Genomic DNA, 18,137 nt, shown 5'->3' with positions numbered 1-18,137 from the left:
TCTGCTCATCAGCAAGCTGATTTTCATATTAGCTAAACATGTAGCTAGAAACCTAAATATTTAGTTTGAAAATTCAATATTTTGCTTCCTAACTAAATTTTTAATTTGCAAACCAAATATTTATTTCACAAAATGAATATTTGGTTTTGAGCTCTGATAAACGTAATGCTAAATAAAGCTAAATAAATCAAATTATTTTTTACAGTGTGACTTCACAGTCACAGTCCTTCACCCTGCTGACCTCTTGACCTCCTGACCCGTTTCTGCTTCAGGTTCTGGTGGATTAAATCCAACTGACCCAATCTGACTTTATCCTTTCAGATTCTGAATCTGTTTTTATGGATCAAACATGAATTTAAGATTTATTTGTCCAGAACACCTGGAGTCTGTTAACCGATGTTCAGGTCAAAGGTCAGTAAGGAGAAACTGAAAATTTCAGCTCAAGTTACCAATAGTTTTGTTGTGTGGCTCAGTGGTCAGCGCATTTAGAGACTGCAGACCCGTAATTGGAGTCTGACTCCCGTCCTCGGTTCGCTGGGCCCAGCCCTCTCTCGCCCTCTCTCTCTCTCTTCAGTCAGACTGCTGTCAAATAAACTAGTGCACAAAAAAAATCCTTAAAAAAAAGAGACTACCAGAGTGATGTGGGACCATGTGGCATGATGTCTGGCAGCTTTACGCTCTTATAAAAATACTATTTGACAACATGAGGAAACGAAGTTAAAGCTTCATCCTGAGGACCTGATGGAGGCGATCTCTGCCGCCGCCTGCATGTCGGTTCAGAGCGTCCTGCTGCGCGTCGGGCGGAGCTATCCAGAGATCATCAGCATCAGTCGGCGTTTGGAAAAAAGTCAGATCCGACTTTTCTCCGCTGCGCACGAAGAATGATTAACATTTAACATTTACTGCTCTTTTAATTCTGCATAACAGACTTAATGAAGGGGGGGGGATAGCGTTGTGAAGTGTTTTGCGCTGACATCACTATGACATCACTATTGTGATGATGAGTCATTCAACTGCTGTGAATACTTTGTCATGGATGGAGGCAGTTTCAGTAAATCTTTATTAAATCATGATGGAACAGAAAACATCAAACTGGACTTGAAATTAAAAAATATATATATAAAGAAGCAGGCCACACTTTTCAGATTTTTAGCTCCAGTTTGTCACAAAGTTTCCCAGTAAAAACCAGGATGTTTTGAAGTTAGCAGGGTGTGAATACTTTCTCCTACTAAACTTTTTTAAGTGAAAACATCCAACTGGACGTGAAACATGGAGTCACTTCCTGTCCAGTTGCTATGGAAACCTCTACTGTCCTTTGCCAGGCTCTCTGGAGCGGCCGGTGTGTCGACCGGAGCTCCTCCCTTTTCCTCCTCCTCTCCTCCTGCGGAGCCCGGCGCGCGGCCCCGGCCCGCCGGCGCCCTCCGGGGCCCACAGGGCGTCGTAGCGCCCCGGCGCCTGGTAGCCGGGCTGCTCCGGGTCCAGCGGCTCCAGGGAGAGCAGGATCCAGATGGCTGGCAGCTTCCTGCTGACGGTCAGGCTGTCCAGGCCGGCGCCGGCCTCCAGAGGCTCCCACACCTCCAGAACCGTGGACTGGGCCAGCCGGGTCAGCTGGTGAAGCCCCTTCAGGCGCCGCTTCACCACCTCTGCGCAGGTGATCGCCTTGGAAACGGCCCGGCCGCTGGCGCTGAACAGCAGCCGACTGCAGGGCGGATCGGGGCTGGGACCGGGACCAGAACCGGCCTCCTCCCCTCCCTCCTGGGCCCGGCCCGGCCCGGGCTCCAGCCGGCTCAGGGCGAAGCGCAGCAGGTTCCGGATCTTACTGCCGTCTCTGACCCGGACCTCAGGCGTGTCGACGGGAAGCCCGGCGAACGGAGAGACGGACGGCTGCTCCATGACCCGGGCCCGGCTGTAGTTTTCCATCTGGAACCAGAACCACACCGAGGTCCACTCAGAGTAAAGTTAAGCCCCAAACTCGCATGAGGACAAATATATACACCTAAAATAACACGAAACACGACAGAAGTGATCAGCGCCATCTTGGTAGGAAATGTAGAGAAAGATACAGGAACAAAATGGCTGCCGTGGGGATCGACCATAGGAGACAGAGAGGAAACGAGCTGCTCTGACCGCCAGCCGTCGCTCACCTGACCCCAACCCTCAACACCTGGAGAACAGGAAGAGTTCCTCCTCCTGGATCCATGTTGATGCAAACGATCAACGTTTAACAAATTCATGGAGAACGGACCAGCACAACCAATCAGGTTGTACTGAGTGGAACCGTCACTACAGGCAGCGACACCGAGGCTACGGGTCTGCTGAGAAATAGAAGATATTAAACCGTCCATCAGGTGATGTGACTTTAAACGCGTTAAAATAATACGACCTAAATACGACTCTGATTTTGTTTGGTTTGTTTCTCCACGGTTAAAAACAACTGTGGCTGTTAGGATGTAAGCTAACCACAAATTATGCTAATGCTAGCATCTATGTGACACTCAGAGGAGCTTGATGATGATGAAGCATCTGGTGTTGGCATATTGGACCCTGGTCCAGTTACAGACCGACCTGGTTCCGACCCGGACCTCACAAAATAACAAAATCATCTGCTTCAGGTCCAAACGTGATCAACTTCCACTCTGAGTGGTTCTGGGTCCAAACTGGGTCGTCAACAGAACCGGGATCCAAACAGCAGCTGATCTACAGCAGAGCAGCTGAAAAACAGAAGAACCAAGGTGCTGAAGAGGCCTAGTCAAAGTCCAGACTTGACTGAGGTAAATGAAGGTACCAGACACCTCATATAATTATTTCCCTCTGTTTACAAAAAAATAAATATACTAAGTTAAATAATCCATATTTTTAAATGAATTTCTTTGATGAAAATGAATTTTACTGCTCATTATTTAATGGTACATTTATTTATGTAATTAATTTCGTCCCTTTTGGCCCTCCATACATCACTATTCTGAAAATCGTTTAAACTTATCTGGAGACCCCCAGTGGTTCCTCTGTCTCTGGACTGACCCGGAACCAGCCGGTTCTGTCTGCTCACCGAACTCTACAGTGATTTCCATAAATTCTACTAATTTATCTCTGAACTTCGAACCGAACCGAGTCGGAACCGACAGGCTTTTCAGGAAAACATGGCGCCTTCTGAAACCTGCAGGAGAAATTCAGCTAAAAAGACTTCAAACAAACCGGCGGCTCTGGTACCGGCAGCTGGGTTCGGTTCGGTTCGGGGTTATCAACCTGCTTCCCTCCTACGAGCCATAAAAAACATCTGAATTCCGGTCCGTTACTCAAAGAAATGTGAGAAAACTTAAGTGTTTTTACCTGTGATGTTTCACTGGACTCTCCACATGTTTACTTCGGTTACGACAGTTGGCGCTGCCGTAAGGTGATAGTAGCTGTCGTAAACTGTCGTTAGCTTTTGTAGTTTTGAGCCAGAAATGCAGCTAAACGGACTTTTACTCGTTAGAACATATAAACACCTGGATTATTAATCAGGATTTATATCAGATTATTGGAGTATGAGGCTGCTGATGTTATGGTTCATTATAGATAGATAGATAGATAGATAGATAGATAGATAGATAGATAGATAGATAGATAGATAGATAGATAGATAGATAGATAGATAGATAGATAGATAGATAGATAGATACATAGATACATAGATAGATACATAGATAGATTTTATTACAGACTCAAAGTCCAAATTACATAAAAAAAGAAAACAAATACAATAAAAGAATAAAAAGTACAATAAAATGCTCCCAACCATTCAGTTTTATTTATGTTTCTTATTGTGATGAAGGAAAGAGAACAGGGACAAGTAAATAATAATATTAAAAATACTGCCACTACTACTAATAATCATAATAATAATAGTCCGGTTATACACTGTGTGTAATTTTTTTGTGAAGGTTTCTTGTCCTGATGCAGTGACTCTTTGCCGCCGCGTGAGGGCGCCATTTGATGTTTTACAGCAGGTTTTCCTTCCGAGCTGGTCCAAATGTTTGGCTGGTGCCTGGAAAAATATAGAGATGGAAATTATAGAAAGGTCATTTATTGTCCCTCAGTGAGGAAATTCACTAGTAAACAGACACAAATACAGACAATGAAACAGAAGAAATGTGATATCTGAGATGATCATAATCCAGACACTTGATCTAAATAGTTTGTGTTTTACTTTTATTTATGGGATGTACATTTTTACATGCTTTAACATGTTTTAGGATGTTTTAGTATTATCTGTCTTTATCTCCTTTAGGTTTGAGTAAGTGCACCTCTTTCTGAACCATTTCCTGTTTTGTACTCGTGGACGTTTACGGAACATTTCAGTGAATCATGGGAGTGAAATTATCAGAGACAAAGTATAAATCTCACTTTTTCATCCCTAGATTTGTGTTCTTTGTTTCCATTAATGGCGGTTCTGATCTCCGTTTGGACCAGTATGAAAGATAAAGAGTTACATAAAACTCCTGCAACATTAATATTGAATATTTCCCAACACTAAATTACATAAACATCGTGAGGTTAATATTAGGGTTATAATATTCTTTTGTTTTTGCGAACACACAATGCAGTTCCAGTTTTTCCCATTAGTTGCCGTTTTTATTTCTTTCAGTAAGTATAAATGTTTTCTGTGCTTCAGTTTTAGTTTTTCTATTTTTGTATAATATCCAGGATCCATTTCCAGCTGTTTTAACTTTAATGCGGTTCTGATTGTCGATGTTTTTTTGATGTGAATAGTCAGAAAGCCAGATGTGAGGAAAGCGTCTGACGGATCTGCTGATAAAAGCTCGTAAACTTAATGGATCTCAGTTGTGATTATTGATGTTTTGAGCTTTGATCGCTCTGGTTTTCCCCTCTGAAGGTTTTTCTTTGTGGTGATTTGGATGATTTCAGCCTGAGGCTGCAGCCCCGGCCTGAAAACGCTGTTTGGATCGGACCGGGCCGTGTTTTCCAGACACAGCCGGTATTGTGCAGTGTTGACTTAACAGAGGGAGGGCTGACTTTCCTCTGAATTTCCAGTGAATTTTGTGCTGCATTTCTGTCCCAGTGGGAGCAGAACCGCTTTGTCTCCGTTCTCGCTAATTTAGACCACACACTGATGTTTATGACTGCAGTTTTTAAAACGAGTTCATCTGTAAAACGGTTCCAGAACCTCGGTCTCGGTGCCAAAAGGCAACCCGTTTCCTTCACTGACTGAACCTGAAACTCATGCAGGGAAAAATCACCCGCAGATAAAATGTATTTGAAGAAATACATGAAGAGAACAAATGAACTTACATCAGCAGCAACACAATTTATCAAATCTAACTTGGAAATAAAGTTAAAACCTGCCCAGGTATGTAAACGTTGACTGTGTGTGTGTATGTGTGTGTGTATGTGTGTGTGTGAGAGAGTGCGTTTGTTTCTAATACTTTGTGGGGACCATTTTCCTGACACTACGTTGTGGGGACCCGCTGCTCCTTGTGGGACCGAAGCCTGGGCCCCACAAGGGGAAACACTGCTTTTGGGTCAGGGGTCAGATTTAGGACTACGGTGTGAATTGAGTTATGGTTAGGGTTAGGATAAGGGTTATGGTAAGGTTTAGGCTGTAGAAATGAATGAAAGTCAATGGAAAGTCCCTGCAAACATAGCTGCGCAAACGTGTGTGTGTGTTGTGTTTAAAAAAACTGATGTTGGATTTTCTATCATTTTTCTAACTTGTCAAAGGACTGCAGATGTGAATTATCTTTGCTATAATCAGGGCATCAAATGATCTTTATTTTTGTTTCATATTGTCCCTAGACCTGTCACGATAAACGATAAATCGATTAATCGTACGATAATTAAAACTATCGAGGTCATTTTAATTATCGTCTCTTCCAGCCTTTTCCTCTTTCTGTTGATGACACTGAATGAAAAAAGGTTCAACTCCGCTGCTCTCCACTGACCCTCCCTTCCTCATTTCCTCAGTGTAATGTCCAGTTCACATTACACCATCTTAGTGCTGTCAGTCGATTGTCGGCCCATTTATTAATAATTTATAAATACTGAATCCAGTATTTATTTACACTTTGGTGTTTTTATTCAAGTACATTTTTGTTAATGGAGACTGAGAATACATTTTATTTTTGGTTGTTTTGTTTATTTTATCAGTTCCAGTGTTAAATGTTCTTTTGAAAATAAAGTGTATCTATCTTTGGCAGGAAATAGCATGAATTATTATATAATTTCCATTAAATTATTTCAGTGTTCAAAGGTCTACAAACAATATTATTGTTTATCACAATAATTTTTGAGACAATTAATCGTTCAGCAAAATTTGTTATTGTGACAGGCCTAATTGTCCCTTTTTAAATCAGACACGCCCCCTGGTGGTGGGTCAGGAGGAGGAACAGCTAGCATTGTTAGCATTGATTGACAGTGTTACTCAGCTGTAATCATGTGGGATTCATGAGGAACGTGGACTCAGAGCGGAACGGGCCGGTTCTGCAGAATGAGCTACGATTCTCCGTTTCTAATCGATTTGTTGAAAAAAATTCACCTGAGGGTCTGAAGTTGTGTTTCCTCATCCTGACCACGCCTCTCGCTGTCTCTTGGCTCCGCCCACTTTGAAATCTTTCAAACAGTGCCTGGGGGGTGGGGCTAAGCTTTCACATCCTTCAACAACTTCTTTAAGCCCCTCCCCAAACGACCTGCAGATATGACATCATTCTGATATTAATAGATTTTATTCATATTTCCCTTCATATTTTTAGATCTCAAAGAGCAAAACCAAAACAAGCAGTTGCAAATGATAAAAATGAATAAATAAGAGATTAAAACTATCTAAAGGCCTGACATACTGGGGCGGACTGATTACCTAAACTTCTGTTTTGACAAATTCCTTCATTTCAGGCCAATGAGAACTAGCAGCTGGATGAACTATGTGGGCGTCCAGCTCTGTTTGTTCTCCATCAGTGCAGGACGGAGAACGGCATCATGTCGGTTCATCCTGCAGTCAGAGAGCTGCAGCAGCAGCAGTGAACTGCGGATCCATTCAATAAGTTTAGGTCATTATGTTGGAACTGTGATGGTGTAACAATTTGTGCAGCAATGAGCTCATCAGTTCATCCGTTCCTCGCTGCTCTCTGGGATGATGTTCAGGTTCTCGTTCCTGTAATTCTGCATAAAACACAATGTCAGTATTCGAGTGAAGATATGAAGCCTGCTGCTGTTAAACATTTTTGCTTAGGTTTCTATGACGTCACCGTGACAACGCTGTCGACTTTTATCATGTTGACGTCAACTTGAGACCAACATGAACTCATATAACCCTCATCATCCCGGTGTCACATGGAAACCAGTCCGATGTGAAACCTGTTCCCACCAGGACGTTTCCCTAACCCACACCGAGGACGCGGTCGGGAAAATGTATCCTTGTACGGACATGGAAGTTCATCTGATTAGGTTGAGAAAATGAACCAAACATTTAGCTGTAAGGAATTTTCTATTCCCATGAAGGCGTTCTGCTCGCGTGATCTTTGACCCCCAGGGTATTCTCAGGCCTAGTGACTGGGGCTTTTTTCCCTCCTCAGCTTTTATTTCAGACAAACAAAAACATGAAACCCAAAGCAGGACAAATGAGCTACGACATTCCTGAGAACTCCAGATGGATTCAATTAACCCCACAGACTGAAACATGGACACCGTCTGCTCCCTGCTCCACTTTGCTAAATCATTGATTCGGTCTTCTGCCCCCTGCTGGTCGTCCTGACAGCTGCGTCCAGCCCTGCAGGAAAACTCAGCCTCCACTTCGTCACGGTGGCGAAGTAAGATGGAACAGTTAAAACTTGGCAGCACTCTCCTGTGTGGGCTCATCTGGAACCATGTAACTCAGTTTTCCCCAGAATTTCCTGGGAAGCATTCCTCTGAGGTTGTGTTCATCATCATGTGAGAAAACACACTTTTCACTTCTTTTATCCAGAAACCACAGATGTGCTGCGGCTGCCAGCATCAAGTCTCTCTGGCCACAGAAACTCTTTGTCATGTTTCCAACTACAGTGAAGTGAAAGCAGAAACATCTGGCTGCAGGAGGAAACCTGATCAAGATCTCTGGCATTTACATCCAAAAGCTGCTGCAGACGGAACCGACTGATCCGAGGCAGTGAAGCCGCCATGACGCCTCGCTACAGAGCCATCCAATCAGGTCGTTTGGAGCTGTTTCCGTCCAGGCTCATTAACAACCCAGCTGACCGCTGCAGGATCCCTGGGGGTTCAGAACGGAGCCCGGAGCCTGGACCCGCCCCCAGAACCTGGACCCGCCCCCAGAGCCTGGACCCTGTGCCTTCTTCATCCTCATCCTCCTCCGACCCAGGCTCAGTTCTGCAGCTCTGCGCCAGAGGAACACAGCTGGTCCTGATGCAGCAGCACGACTGTGAGTATCTTCTGTCTGTGTCAGGATTGGGTTTCTGTGTTGATTTGAGTTTCTGTGTTGATTTGAGTTTCTGTGTTGATTTGAGTTTCTGTGTGTTCAGTTTGGGTTTCTGTCTCCATGTTGTTCTGTCTTCCCTGGATTGTTCCCAGCCGTGTCTCGTTCTGTGATCACCCTCTGTGTCTCTGTCGGGTTCTTGTACCGTTCTGTCAGTTCTGTTCGTGTTATTTTTGATATTACTTGTTGCTACCAGTGTTAGCTTTTGCCTCCCGCTCCTCTGTGCTGCATGGGTTATTGTGTTTTTTTTTGGTTTATTAAATCATAATGTTCGCTCTACAACCTGGGTTCACCACCTCACGCTGTAATTCATGGCAGTCTGACCTTTGACCTGCAGTTTGTTGCTGAGGGAGAAAGTTGCTTCTATCTGACAGATAACTGACTGTCTGCAGGTTTCATTTGATCGTCAGTCAGATCAGCGTTTCTCCTGCTCAGGTTTGGTGTCGTTCTTCCTCTCTGCTGGTCACAGTGAAATGTTTCCTGTATTTGTTTTGGGCCGTTTTATTTCTGCTAATGTGGACTGACTGCAACCAGCAGTCCGATGATCAGATCCTTCATTCACCTGCTATGAACGTATTGCATCTCTAGCAGTGTTGCTTACATCATATCCTGAATGCCCGCATCATATGGACACATTTATCGGCGCTGATTTCCTGAGCTTTGGGGGATCGGAGATCGGCCGATGCTTCCATGTGAAGCCGATCTCATCCACTGATCTTATCTTCCTCTGCAAAGGGTTAAAGGTCAGCTGCTGTCCTGAGAGGTTTGACTTGATCAGGTCTGAACGTTTTCAGGTAACATTAATCCCCCTCTGTTACCAACTCAGCAACTTTCTTGCTACATTTAAAAAATCCTCCAATCAGAATCGGCAGGTCAGGACCAGATCGGCCATGAAGCTGCGATCGGTGCAGCTATACTGCAGATGGAAAACATGCACACATATTTATGACATTCTGTGAATAAATTCTTTTCTCTCAGGTGTAATTACAAGAGATAAAAATGTCATTTATACCAGGTGAGTCTTTCTCACCTGAGAATGTGGACCGGTACCGGTACTGGACTGATTCTGAGCCTTCAGATAATTTGAAAAGAAGTTTCACGTAACTTAGAAGTTGATGTAAAAATAATGTTTGTTTTAGACACATAAATTATCTGCAGCTTAGAGCCGCTCATGATGTATTAATGCAGCCTGATGGAAAACATCTTACAATGTCAAATATTGAGAAGTTTTAATTATTGTTATCAAACGTCATGAAGCCAAAACACCTCAGAAACATTTCGGGCCGACCGGCAGAATCAACACAAAGACGCTAGCTTAAACGTTTGGCCGTTAACCGGACCGGTCATGTCGCTGCCAAGCTACGTTTCTGTTAGCAGCTCCACGATAATCTTTCTGATAATCATTATGAAGAGAAAACAAACCTTTATCTTGACTTTTAAAGTCTTGCTCCTCCCTTTCTCTCTCCCTGAAGAATAAGTCCTTTTGTGTGACATTATTTTCTAACTTTGGAGGTTTGGATGCAGCTCATGTGACCGGGGAAGCCTGACCCACCGCGGCCACCAGGGGGAACCCAAGAACAATTTATACATTTTTTTGTCCATGTACAGAATGATTTCATTATCAAATATATATTGTAAGAAAATCAAAACTTTATAATGAAGTCGTCTGTTTTTGTTAATATAATCAGAAAAAAATCATTACTAAAAAAATAAGAATCAGTTCCCCCCAGTGACCCTGAGCCGCATAGTTTGCTTATCCCTTGGGCCGGCCCTGCCTCCCAGCCCCTGGCTGCAGGAGACGTGGACCAGCCCAGCATGGAGAGGCTGTCATGGTGTGGAGGAACCAAACGTAGAAAGAACTTGATGTTTTAATGAAGGAAATAAACCAACCAAAAGTCCTAAATCCAAGGGTTCAGGAAAATCAGAGTGTCAAAAACAAAACAAAGTGGAAACACGAGGGAACGCCGGTCATCCAGGGAGGAAAGCATGGGCAGCATAAATCATGGTGACGAGACGGACTGGCCAGTTGTGACTGGGATGAAATCAAGAAATAAACATTACTAGAAACACAGCAGGGAGCCAGAAATAAGAAATATTTATAAAATGGAATTGAACTGTAGTGATTAAAGGCTTGACATGAACTCAGACAACAACTGAACTTCAGGTAACTAAGAATAGAAAAACTGAGAATAAGGAAAGCAATAAGACAATTCTTACTTCACTAAATACCTGAAATAATCATTTGAAGAGACCAAGAAGAGCTAAACTAAAGTCAACAAAAACATGAAGCTAAATAAAATAAGAAGCAAAACCAACCCAGAAATCCAGAGCTGAAATGTTCCCTCACTGCTGATTTTACTTTCACCAGGATTAAACGGAGATTCAGGAAGTTCTCTGTGGTTTGCTTTATCGCTCTTATTTTGAAAAGATTTTATGTTTTCACTGAACTTTGCTTCCTGTCTGTTTGGTAACAAGTTCATAAAACTTTAAGATCTAAATTAGAGCTGATTAACAACATGATGCAGACATCTCAGTTCAGGAGACACCAAACTCCTGGGCCAGGTGACCTGATGGTCCGGTTGACCCGGTTCTAGTAGAACCAGAACATCTGCTCCACCTGCAGCTGCTGTGGTTCTCTTTCTCTCCGCTCTGAGTCAAAGCAACCTGTTGGCTGTCCGACCCGTCAGAACCAGAGTGTCCAGAAACATCCTGCTGACTCAGCAGGAAACAGAATTAAAGTCTCTTCATTGATGGTTAAAAACAGAGAAAGGAGGTTTGAAGACGGAGGAAACCGAAAGCCGGGTCGTCTGAAGGTCGTTAAGCAGAAAGTCTCAGATCTGACCACAAGTTATTTTCTGGTTCTTGATAGAAACTGTTGACCCGTCCAGAACTTCTCTAACTCTGTTTCCTGCAGGAAGTGAAACCACCAGCATCCAACATGAGGGGGGCCGTGGTCTTCATCATCATCATCGCCGCCGCCGCCGCCGGGTTCTGGGCTGTTTCTGCTCAGCCGACACTTAAAATTAAAAGACAACTTTCCGGTGAGGAAGATGACCTTTGACCTGATCCACTGCCGTCCAGCGCTGCTGTGAAAGGCCTGCAGCTGGAGCGGCTGGTTTTCTGTGAAGCTGCTGCCATTTTAAAATGTGTGAGGAGATTCTCCTCCCGGTCGTGGTGATGTTGTACGAGATATTCCAGCTCCTAAAGCGGAAATCCAACCCGATTACAGACGTAAACCTGCAGTTGAGCTTTGTTTCTGTAAACCAACCATTTTTCATCACATTGATCTTTCTTTCTAGAGTGTGAAAGGGCCACATTGGGGGACATCGTCTTCCTAGTCGACAGCTCCAGTAACATCGAGGAGGAAAACTTTAGGATAGTCCGCACCTTTCTCAGAAATGTCATCCAGGACCTGGAGGTCGGTCCGGACAAAGTGCGGGTCGGCTTGGCGCTGTACGGAGACCGTCCCCAGGAGGAGTTCCTGCTGAATGAGGACAAGGACAAGACGGCCGTGTTGGACGCAGTGGAGCAAATTGATTTCCTTGGCAGTGGCACAGAAACGCTTTGAGCAGCCGCGTCCAAACCCTTTCACATGACGGCCACAAAATATTTTATTTTAAACAAATTTTGTGTACTTTTTATTTCATCTGCTCAATGATAAACTAAACATGCAGGATTTTGTTGTTCATTTCATTTCTTGAACAAAGTACTCAAATGTTTGAAGCATAATTTTTGCTGTGACTCTTATTTGTCTCAGCCAAACTAAGACGCTCTGACAGACCAAGGAAAGTGTCGCATCAGCCGCCTGAGCTTGCAGGTCAGATTTGTTCCAGTGTAGATGCAGTGGGAGGAGAGGAGCTGAAATGAACCGAACCCCCTCATGGACGACACCTTACCTATTTGCTGGAGCTCCAGCGAGGAGCACACGGTTTTCAGCAGACTGTTCCTTAGTCTCTGCAGAGTCCGGTAGCTGTCAGTGGTCAGGATGAAGTCTTCTGGTGGGCAGTTAGCGATGATCTTCAGCTGGGCCTTACCCGTTTCTGTGATACCGCCAAGGAAATCAATTTGCTCCACTGCGTCCAACACGGCCGTCTTGTCCTTGTCCTCATTCAGCAGGAACTCCTCCTGGGGACGGTCTCCGTACAGCGCCAAGCCGACCTGCACTTTGTCCGGACCGACGTCCAGGTCCTGGATGACATTTCTGAGAAAGGTGCGGACTATCCTAAAGTTTTCCTCCTCGATGTTACTGGAGCTGTCGACTAGGAAGACGATGTCCCCCAATGTGGAGCATCGCCGGCCGCGCTTGGAGGCCTCCGTTCTTGACGCGGGTTCGACTCCCGGTCTGACAACCTTTGCCGCATGTCTTCCCCCTCTCCTCGCGCTCCTTCCTGTCTGCCTACTGTCACAAAAAAAAAAAAAAAGCTTTAGTTGAAATGGCGCCTTTAATTGCAGCCTCCGTTACAGACCAGAGAAAACTAAAGAGATGCGACGTTGTGTTAATCCACTTATAGTCTCAACAGAGGAGGCAGCAGTTTATCTTGAGGAAATAAATGAAGTTGCAGAAGTTAATTAGACCGTCCAGACTGCGAAGAATTAAACTGAACTCATCCTGCAGTTTTAACAAATGGTGCTGGAAGACGGTTCCCTCCCTCGGTCAGGAGGAGCGCAGCAGAACGAAACCACGTAAAAAGATCCTGGTAAAACTCCTGGACCGCAGGGTGAAAAACTGAAGAGTTCAGTTGATCGGTTTGGATCAGACAGATCAACTGACTGGTGAACCAGCGCAGGTTTCTCTGCAGATCCGACCAGGAGGAATTTGTGAGGCTGAGCGTTCAGACCGCAGCAGGTGAAGTTAATTACATCACTTGAGTTATTAGTTATTGGGGCCACAGTCAATGGTTCGGGTCTCTACGGAGAACAACTTAGATGCGTTTATCTGCTTTATGAGTGATGGGATCTGGAGTCACAGTTCAACTAAAACTGCGGCCGAACAGCCGATGTTCGTATGATTACAATTTGACGGGTAGAAGCAGAACATAACTGATTTTTTTTACGCTGATGGAGAACAAAAAGTCTAGCGTGACCTCTGGTCAGACATTAGAGATGTTTAGCTGCATGTCGAGTCTCTCTGGAGCCCTGAAACATCTTTTCCTTGTGTCCATTCACATAGATGTTTATGAAGAAGTTGCTCCAAGAAAAACATCAAATGTTTGAAATCTATCAGTTTTCCTAATGAAAGCGGACCAGTCTTCCTCTGAGCCCAGTTGTTGGGACCCTAATAGAACTGTGGTTGTACCAACATAATTTTTTGCAGTGAACTTTTCTGACTATACAACCATTTAATTTCCCTTTGGGTTTAAAAAATATCTTTTAATTTGAACTGAATTTTCTGGATTTGGTTTTCAGTTGATTTTCTTTCTGTCTTCTTCCAGCTTCGGCCAATGAATTTGCAGACATCTTTTTCCTGGTGGACAGCGCCTTATCGCAGCGACAGTTCACCTTTTTCAAGAATGAGTTGACCAGATTTATCGACCAGATAGATGCTGGACAGTCAAGCTACCGTGTCGGTTTGGCTCAGTATCGCCGGGATGTAAAGACTGAGTTCTATCTAAACGCTTTTAGAACTAAACAACAGTACACAAGAACATTGAGAAGCATTCAACCGCTGCCACAAACCGGCCAAGCACCGAACCTTGGAGCTGCTCTCAGGTACGCAGGTCAAAACTTTTTCCTCCCTGAAAATGGCGGCCGTGCAAACCAAGGAGCCCAGCAGTTTTTGGTGGTTGTTCTTGGAGAAACGCCTACAGAACTCTTATATTTGGCCGGTCAAGAAGTCAGATCCCGAGGGGTGTCTGTTGTAGGCATGAGTTCAGTTGTGCCAGTGGAAAACATGCTAAGGTTTGCGGACAGTGCCTTTGACACAGTGAGGATCACTCAGCTGAAGGATTTCTTCACCACCCAACAAGCGGAAACAGCCATTGAAGGTAGGAGCTAACAAAGTATCTCAGGTGAACAGAAATAGTGAACTGAATCAGATCGCCAACTCTTCCAAAAACAGAGACTGATATCCAGGGCTGTAAGCAAACTCACTTATCTTTACATTGTAATCGTAGAAAGAAGCAAGCTAATTTGCTAGCTAACATCAGCTGGCCACATGTGTACGGCTTTAAAACAAAATACTTATTCTCTACACAAGTGTGGAACCAAAGCAGGATTTACTGATGATTTTGAGTATAACTACACATTTTGTAACACTTCCACTAGTGACACACAAGCATCATATAGATAAAATTACCTTTGGATTATCCACTGCTTGTCTCACTGACATGTACATCTCTGTGGTGTAATGCGAGTAAATTACAGGATTTACAATGAATCCATGTCCATTTCATGTTAGCTGATCTGTTTGTGGTAATTTAACAAGCTGTTGATTAAAACTTTGTGAATCTTAAGAAAACAATCTACTAAATGTCCTGCATCCTTTCCACAGACTGTCAGACAATCAGCATTGCAGATGTCGTCTTCATCATCGATGAGTCAGGAGGCATCGGGAACGGCAACTTCCAGCTCATCCGGAGCTTTGTGCATTCATTTATCGGCAGCCTGAACGTCAATCAGGCGGGAGTCAGACTGGCCATTGTTACCTACAATGAGGTTTTCAAAGTCCACGCTTATCTCGACAGCTTCCAGGGCCGAACAGAAGCTCAGCAGTTCATCAAGTTGTTAACTTACCGCTCCAACACTGGAGCTACTCTGGAGTCAGTCTTCAAAGAGCGTGGCAGCAGGAAGGATGTGCAGAAGGTAGCTATCGTGGTCACAGAGAATGAATCCCAGGAGAGCGTGAAGGAAGCGGTGGCAGAGCTACATCGGTTTCCAGTCAGAGTTTTTGCAATAGGAGTAAACGAGAGGACACCAGACCTGTACGACATGGCGTCTTATCCCACCAACAGGCATGTTTTTGCTGTGGACAATTTTATGCAACTGAAACCCCTGAGGAAAGTCATCCAGACGAGTATCTGCAGCGACATCATTCAGGGCTCCGTCAACTCCTTCAAAAACAGCGCGGACATCAAGGAAGGTGGGAACTTTCACGCTATTTAAGGTCAAGTTTACAGAAAAGTCTGTAGACTCCTGTTGAAATGTCTGAGGTAAAAAATTAGACCATGATAAATAATTTATGATATTTTCTACATTTAATGGTATCTTACTAAAGCCTCATTGAATTGTGTTCACTTCCTTAAATTATTACTGTGTTGAAGCACCTTTTGATTTAATTTCATCTCTTAGTTTTCTTTGGTAAATATTTTCACTCTCTGACCTGCAGAAGTTCTCCTAGTCCCTGTTTGAGCGCCTGGGCATCACGCTCTGCAGTTGGCGCCACAGTTTTATGACTTGTATCAGATCAGGCGTCCCCCGTCCAAATCTTTCATTTTCTTCAGTTGAAGATGTTTTGTAGATTTGTACATCTCTCTTTAGCTTTTCAGCAAATGGGACGCTAAGTTTCTCCAAAGAAATACCTCTAGTCAGGTTCTGTCAGTTGTAGGTAGAGTTATGGTCGATCACACAACTCAGTCCACTGACTGAAGGACAGACAAACACAAACTAGTGTGTCACGTTTGTTGTTGAGTAGCATCACACTAACCTGCAGCATTTCTGTTTCCAGCATGCCATCAGAAGGATGAAGCAGACATCATCTTCCTCATTGACGACTCAGACAACATCGATTCCTCTGACCTCTCTGACACAAAGGACTTCATCACTAAGTTTCTTGGAGAATTTCGTGACAGACTCGATCATATTCGTGTCGGGTTCGTTAAATACTCCGACTCACCTCGGTTTGTGTTTGACCGGGTGGCGGTCTCAAACGCGAGAAGAGCTCTGGGTTACATTAATCATGAGGGGGGTCGGACCAACACAGGGAGAGCCCTCACATTCATGGAAAGACAGTTCAATACAAAATCCTACATTAATGGTTCGACGTATCTGATCGTCATCACTGCAGGAGAGTCCGAAGACAGAGTCGCAGGTCCAGCAGAGAGAATAAGGGCACGAGGCGTCATGGTCTTTGCTGTTGGACTAAAGAGGTCAAACAGAGCTCAACTGCAGGAGATCTCTGGTGATCCAGACAGGACCTTTGAAGTCAGAGATTACTATTCCCTTCAGTGGATCAAAGACGATATTCTACGACCAATCTGTGGACCAGCAGGTGAGGAAACTAGCAAAGACATTTCTCTAAAAGTAAATGCACTACACTGTTTTTATCAACATGTTAGATTACATAACTTTAGCAGCTTATCTCCAGTACAAGCTGTCATGGAATATAAAGTTTCAAAAAGGACCTAAACAAACATTTTGTTTTATGTTTTGCATTTCTGTCGTATTTAAATGTTTCAAATCCTCAAAAAGTTTTAATATTGGAGAACGATGAGTAAATGCCAATGCTAATCACCACAGATTTCTGTTACTGTGATTAATATGTTTTACTGCACAGGCTTCCATACTTTTTAGAAATTGCTTCCTTTGCCATAAAAAGTACGATAATCTGATCTGTGTTCATATTTCTCTTTAAACGGAAAATGACTAATGACTCAGGAGAATAACTGCCATGACTCTGTTGGTCAGTTTCCTCTGTAATGTCAGATCTTGTTATCTAAGTGCAACATGTGAAACAGAACAAAACTAAAACTTGTTCCAGCAGCACTTAATAGGTTGAGTTCCAGTTCTGGATTACACGCCCCCTTGTTACATTTAATTAATTAGACTTTAAAATCTTTGTCTTTGTTCATTTTTACCATAAGAGGAAAAATATAATGGTATCTTGTGTGGGAGTATATGCATAAGAGCCCTTCTGGCTAATCTTTTGGAGAATGTGATAACTCGATGGAGATTTCTGTTGCGGGAAGCAGAGAACTGTTTAGCTGGACTCTGCAGTTACATTTGGACCAGATCAGGCTAACTGATGTTCTTGTGTTCTGTCTCCAGTTTGTGAAGACGCTCCCAGTGACGTCATCTTCTTAACTGAGAGCTCAGAGAAAATCTCTGCAGAAAACTTTAGGAAAATGAAAGAATTTATGAAATCTGTGGTTACCAAGTCTACTGTGGGCCTGAATGACATGCGTGTGGGTGTCGTGCAATTCAGCACTACAACAAAAATAGAGTTTCGTCTGAACCGTTACTTCAGAAAAGATGAAATACTGGGAGCCATCGATGACATGGAGCAGCAAAATGGTGGGGTTGAAACAGGAAGGGCCCTCACTGAAGTTTCGCAGTTGTTCGATGAGAATGAAGGAGGACGTCGTACACTGAGGAAGAACCTGGTGCTGATCACCTTCAACAGTGCAACCGATGAATTCAAACGTCCAGCAGAGGCTCTGAGGCAAAAAGGAGTGTTAATCTTTTCAATCGGAATGGTGAACAGTAACTACAGCCAGCTGTACGAGATCAGTAGCTCTTCAGACAAAGTCATCAATGAAGTAAATGCTGATCTAATAAGTGAACTGGACAGCATGCTGGCCTTGAAGTTCTGCGATCCACACAGAGGTGAGATTGGACAATGACTACCTGCTTACGTATTTTATTTTATCCATTGTTGATAATTTTTTTATCTTAGATAAAGAATAAAAGATGGTGAGGATCCATCTTCAGCCAAACTGTTTGGATCATTGTTGTTTGACGT

General features: G+C 43.7%; 2 protein-coding genes and 1 long non-coding RNA gene across 6 annotated transcripts in view; 1 reads left to right on the top strand and 2 right to left on the bottom strand.

Moving 5' to 3' along the window:
* Positions 1–1,023: 1,023 nt before the first annotated feature.
* On the bottom strand, positions 1,024–3,434 carry rpp25l (ribonuclease P/MRP 25 subunit-like). Of its 3 annotated transcripts, none has more exons than XM_044117434.1 (2): positions 3,331–3,434; positions 1,024–1,920 (listed from the first exon to the last, which is right to left on the bottom strand). In XM_044117434.1, the coding sequence occupies exon 2, from the start codon at positions 1,918–1,920 to the stop codon at positions 1,306–1,308; it is 615 nt and encodes a 204-aa protein (XP_043973369.1). In that variant the 5' UTR covers positions 3,331–3,434; the 3' UTR covers positions 1,024–1,305. The 3 variants fall into 3 exon arrangements, with proteins under 3 accessions (XP_043973369.1, XP_043973371.1, XP_043973370.1); XM_044117436.1 differs by lacking the exon at positions 3,331–3,434 and adding an exon at positions 3,211–3,313; XM_044117435.1 differs by lacking the exon at positions 3,331–3,434 and adding an exon at positions 3,196–3,283.
* Positions 3,435–3,803: 369 nt separating this feature from the next.
* LOC122831329 lies at positions 3,804–10,013 on the bottom strand. The gene is made up of 5 exons (XR_006370673.1): positions 9,884–10,013; positions 7,242–9,533; positions 6,854–7,155; positions 6,536–6,686; positions 3,804–4,027 (listed from the first exon to the last, which is right to left on the bottom strand). It is a non-coding gene; the product is annotated as an uncharacterized LOC122831329 (long non-coding RNA).
* Positions 8,292–18,137, top strand: part of LOC122831325 (collagen alpha-6(VI) chain-like) — a 44,111-nt gene continuing 34,265 nt past the window's right edge. For both annotated transcript variants that reach the window (XM_044117423.1, XM_044117424.1), the window contains exons 1-6: positions 8,292–8,407; positions 11,376–11,502; positions 13,894–14,445; positions 14,952–15,539; positions 16,125–16,667; positions 17,444–18,001. In XM_044117423.1, coding sequence (XP_043973358.1) covers positions 11,400–11,502; positions 13,894–14,445; positions 14,952–15,539; positions 16,125–16,667; positions 17,444–18,001 — 2,344 coding nt within the window. In that variant the 5' untranslated portion in view covers positions 8,292–8,407; positions 11,376–11,399. The remainder of the gene's footprint in view (positions 8,408–11,375; positions 11,503–13,893; positions 14,446–14,951; positions 15,540–16,124; positions 16,668–17,443; positions 18,002–18,137) is intronic.

Source organism: Gambusia affinis, linkage group LG05 (assembly GCF_019740435.1).
Source record: "Gambusia affinis linkage group LG05, SWU_Gaff_1.0, whole genome shotgun sequence".
Lineage (NCBI taxonomy): Eukaryota > Metazoa > Chordata > Actinopteri > Cyprinodontiformes > Poeciliidae > Gambusia > Gambusia affinis.
Note: the sequence above shows the minus strand (reverse complement) of the source record. Positions and strands in the feature narration are given on the sequence as shown.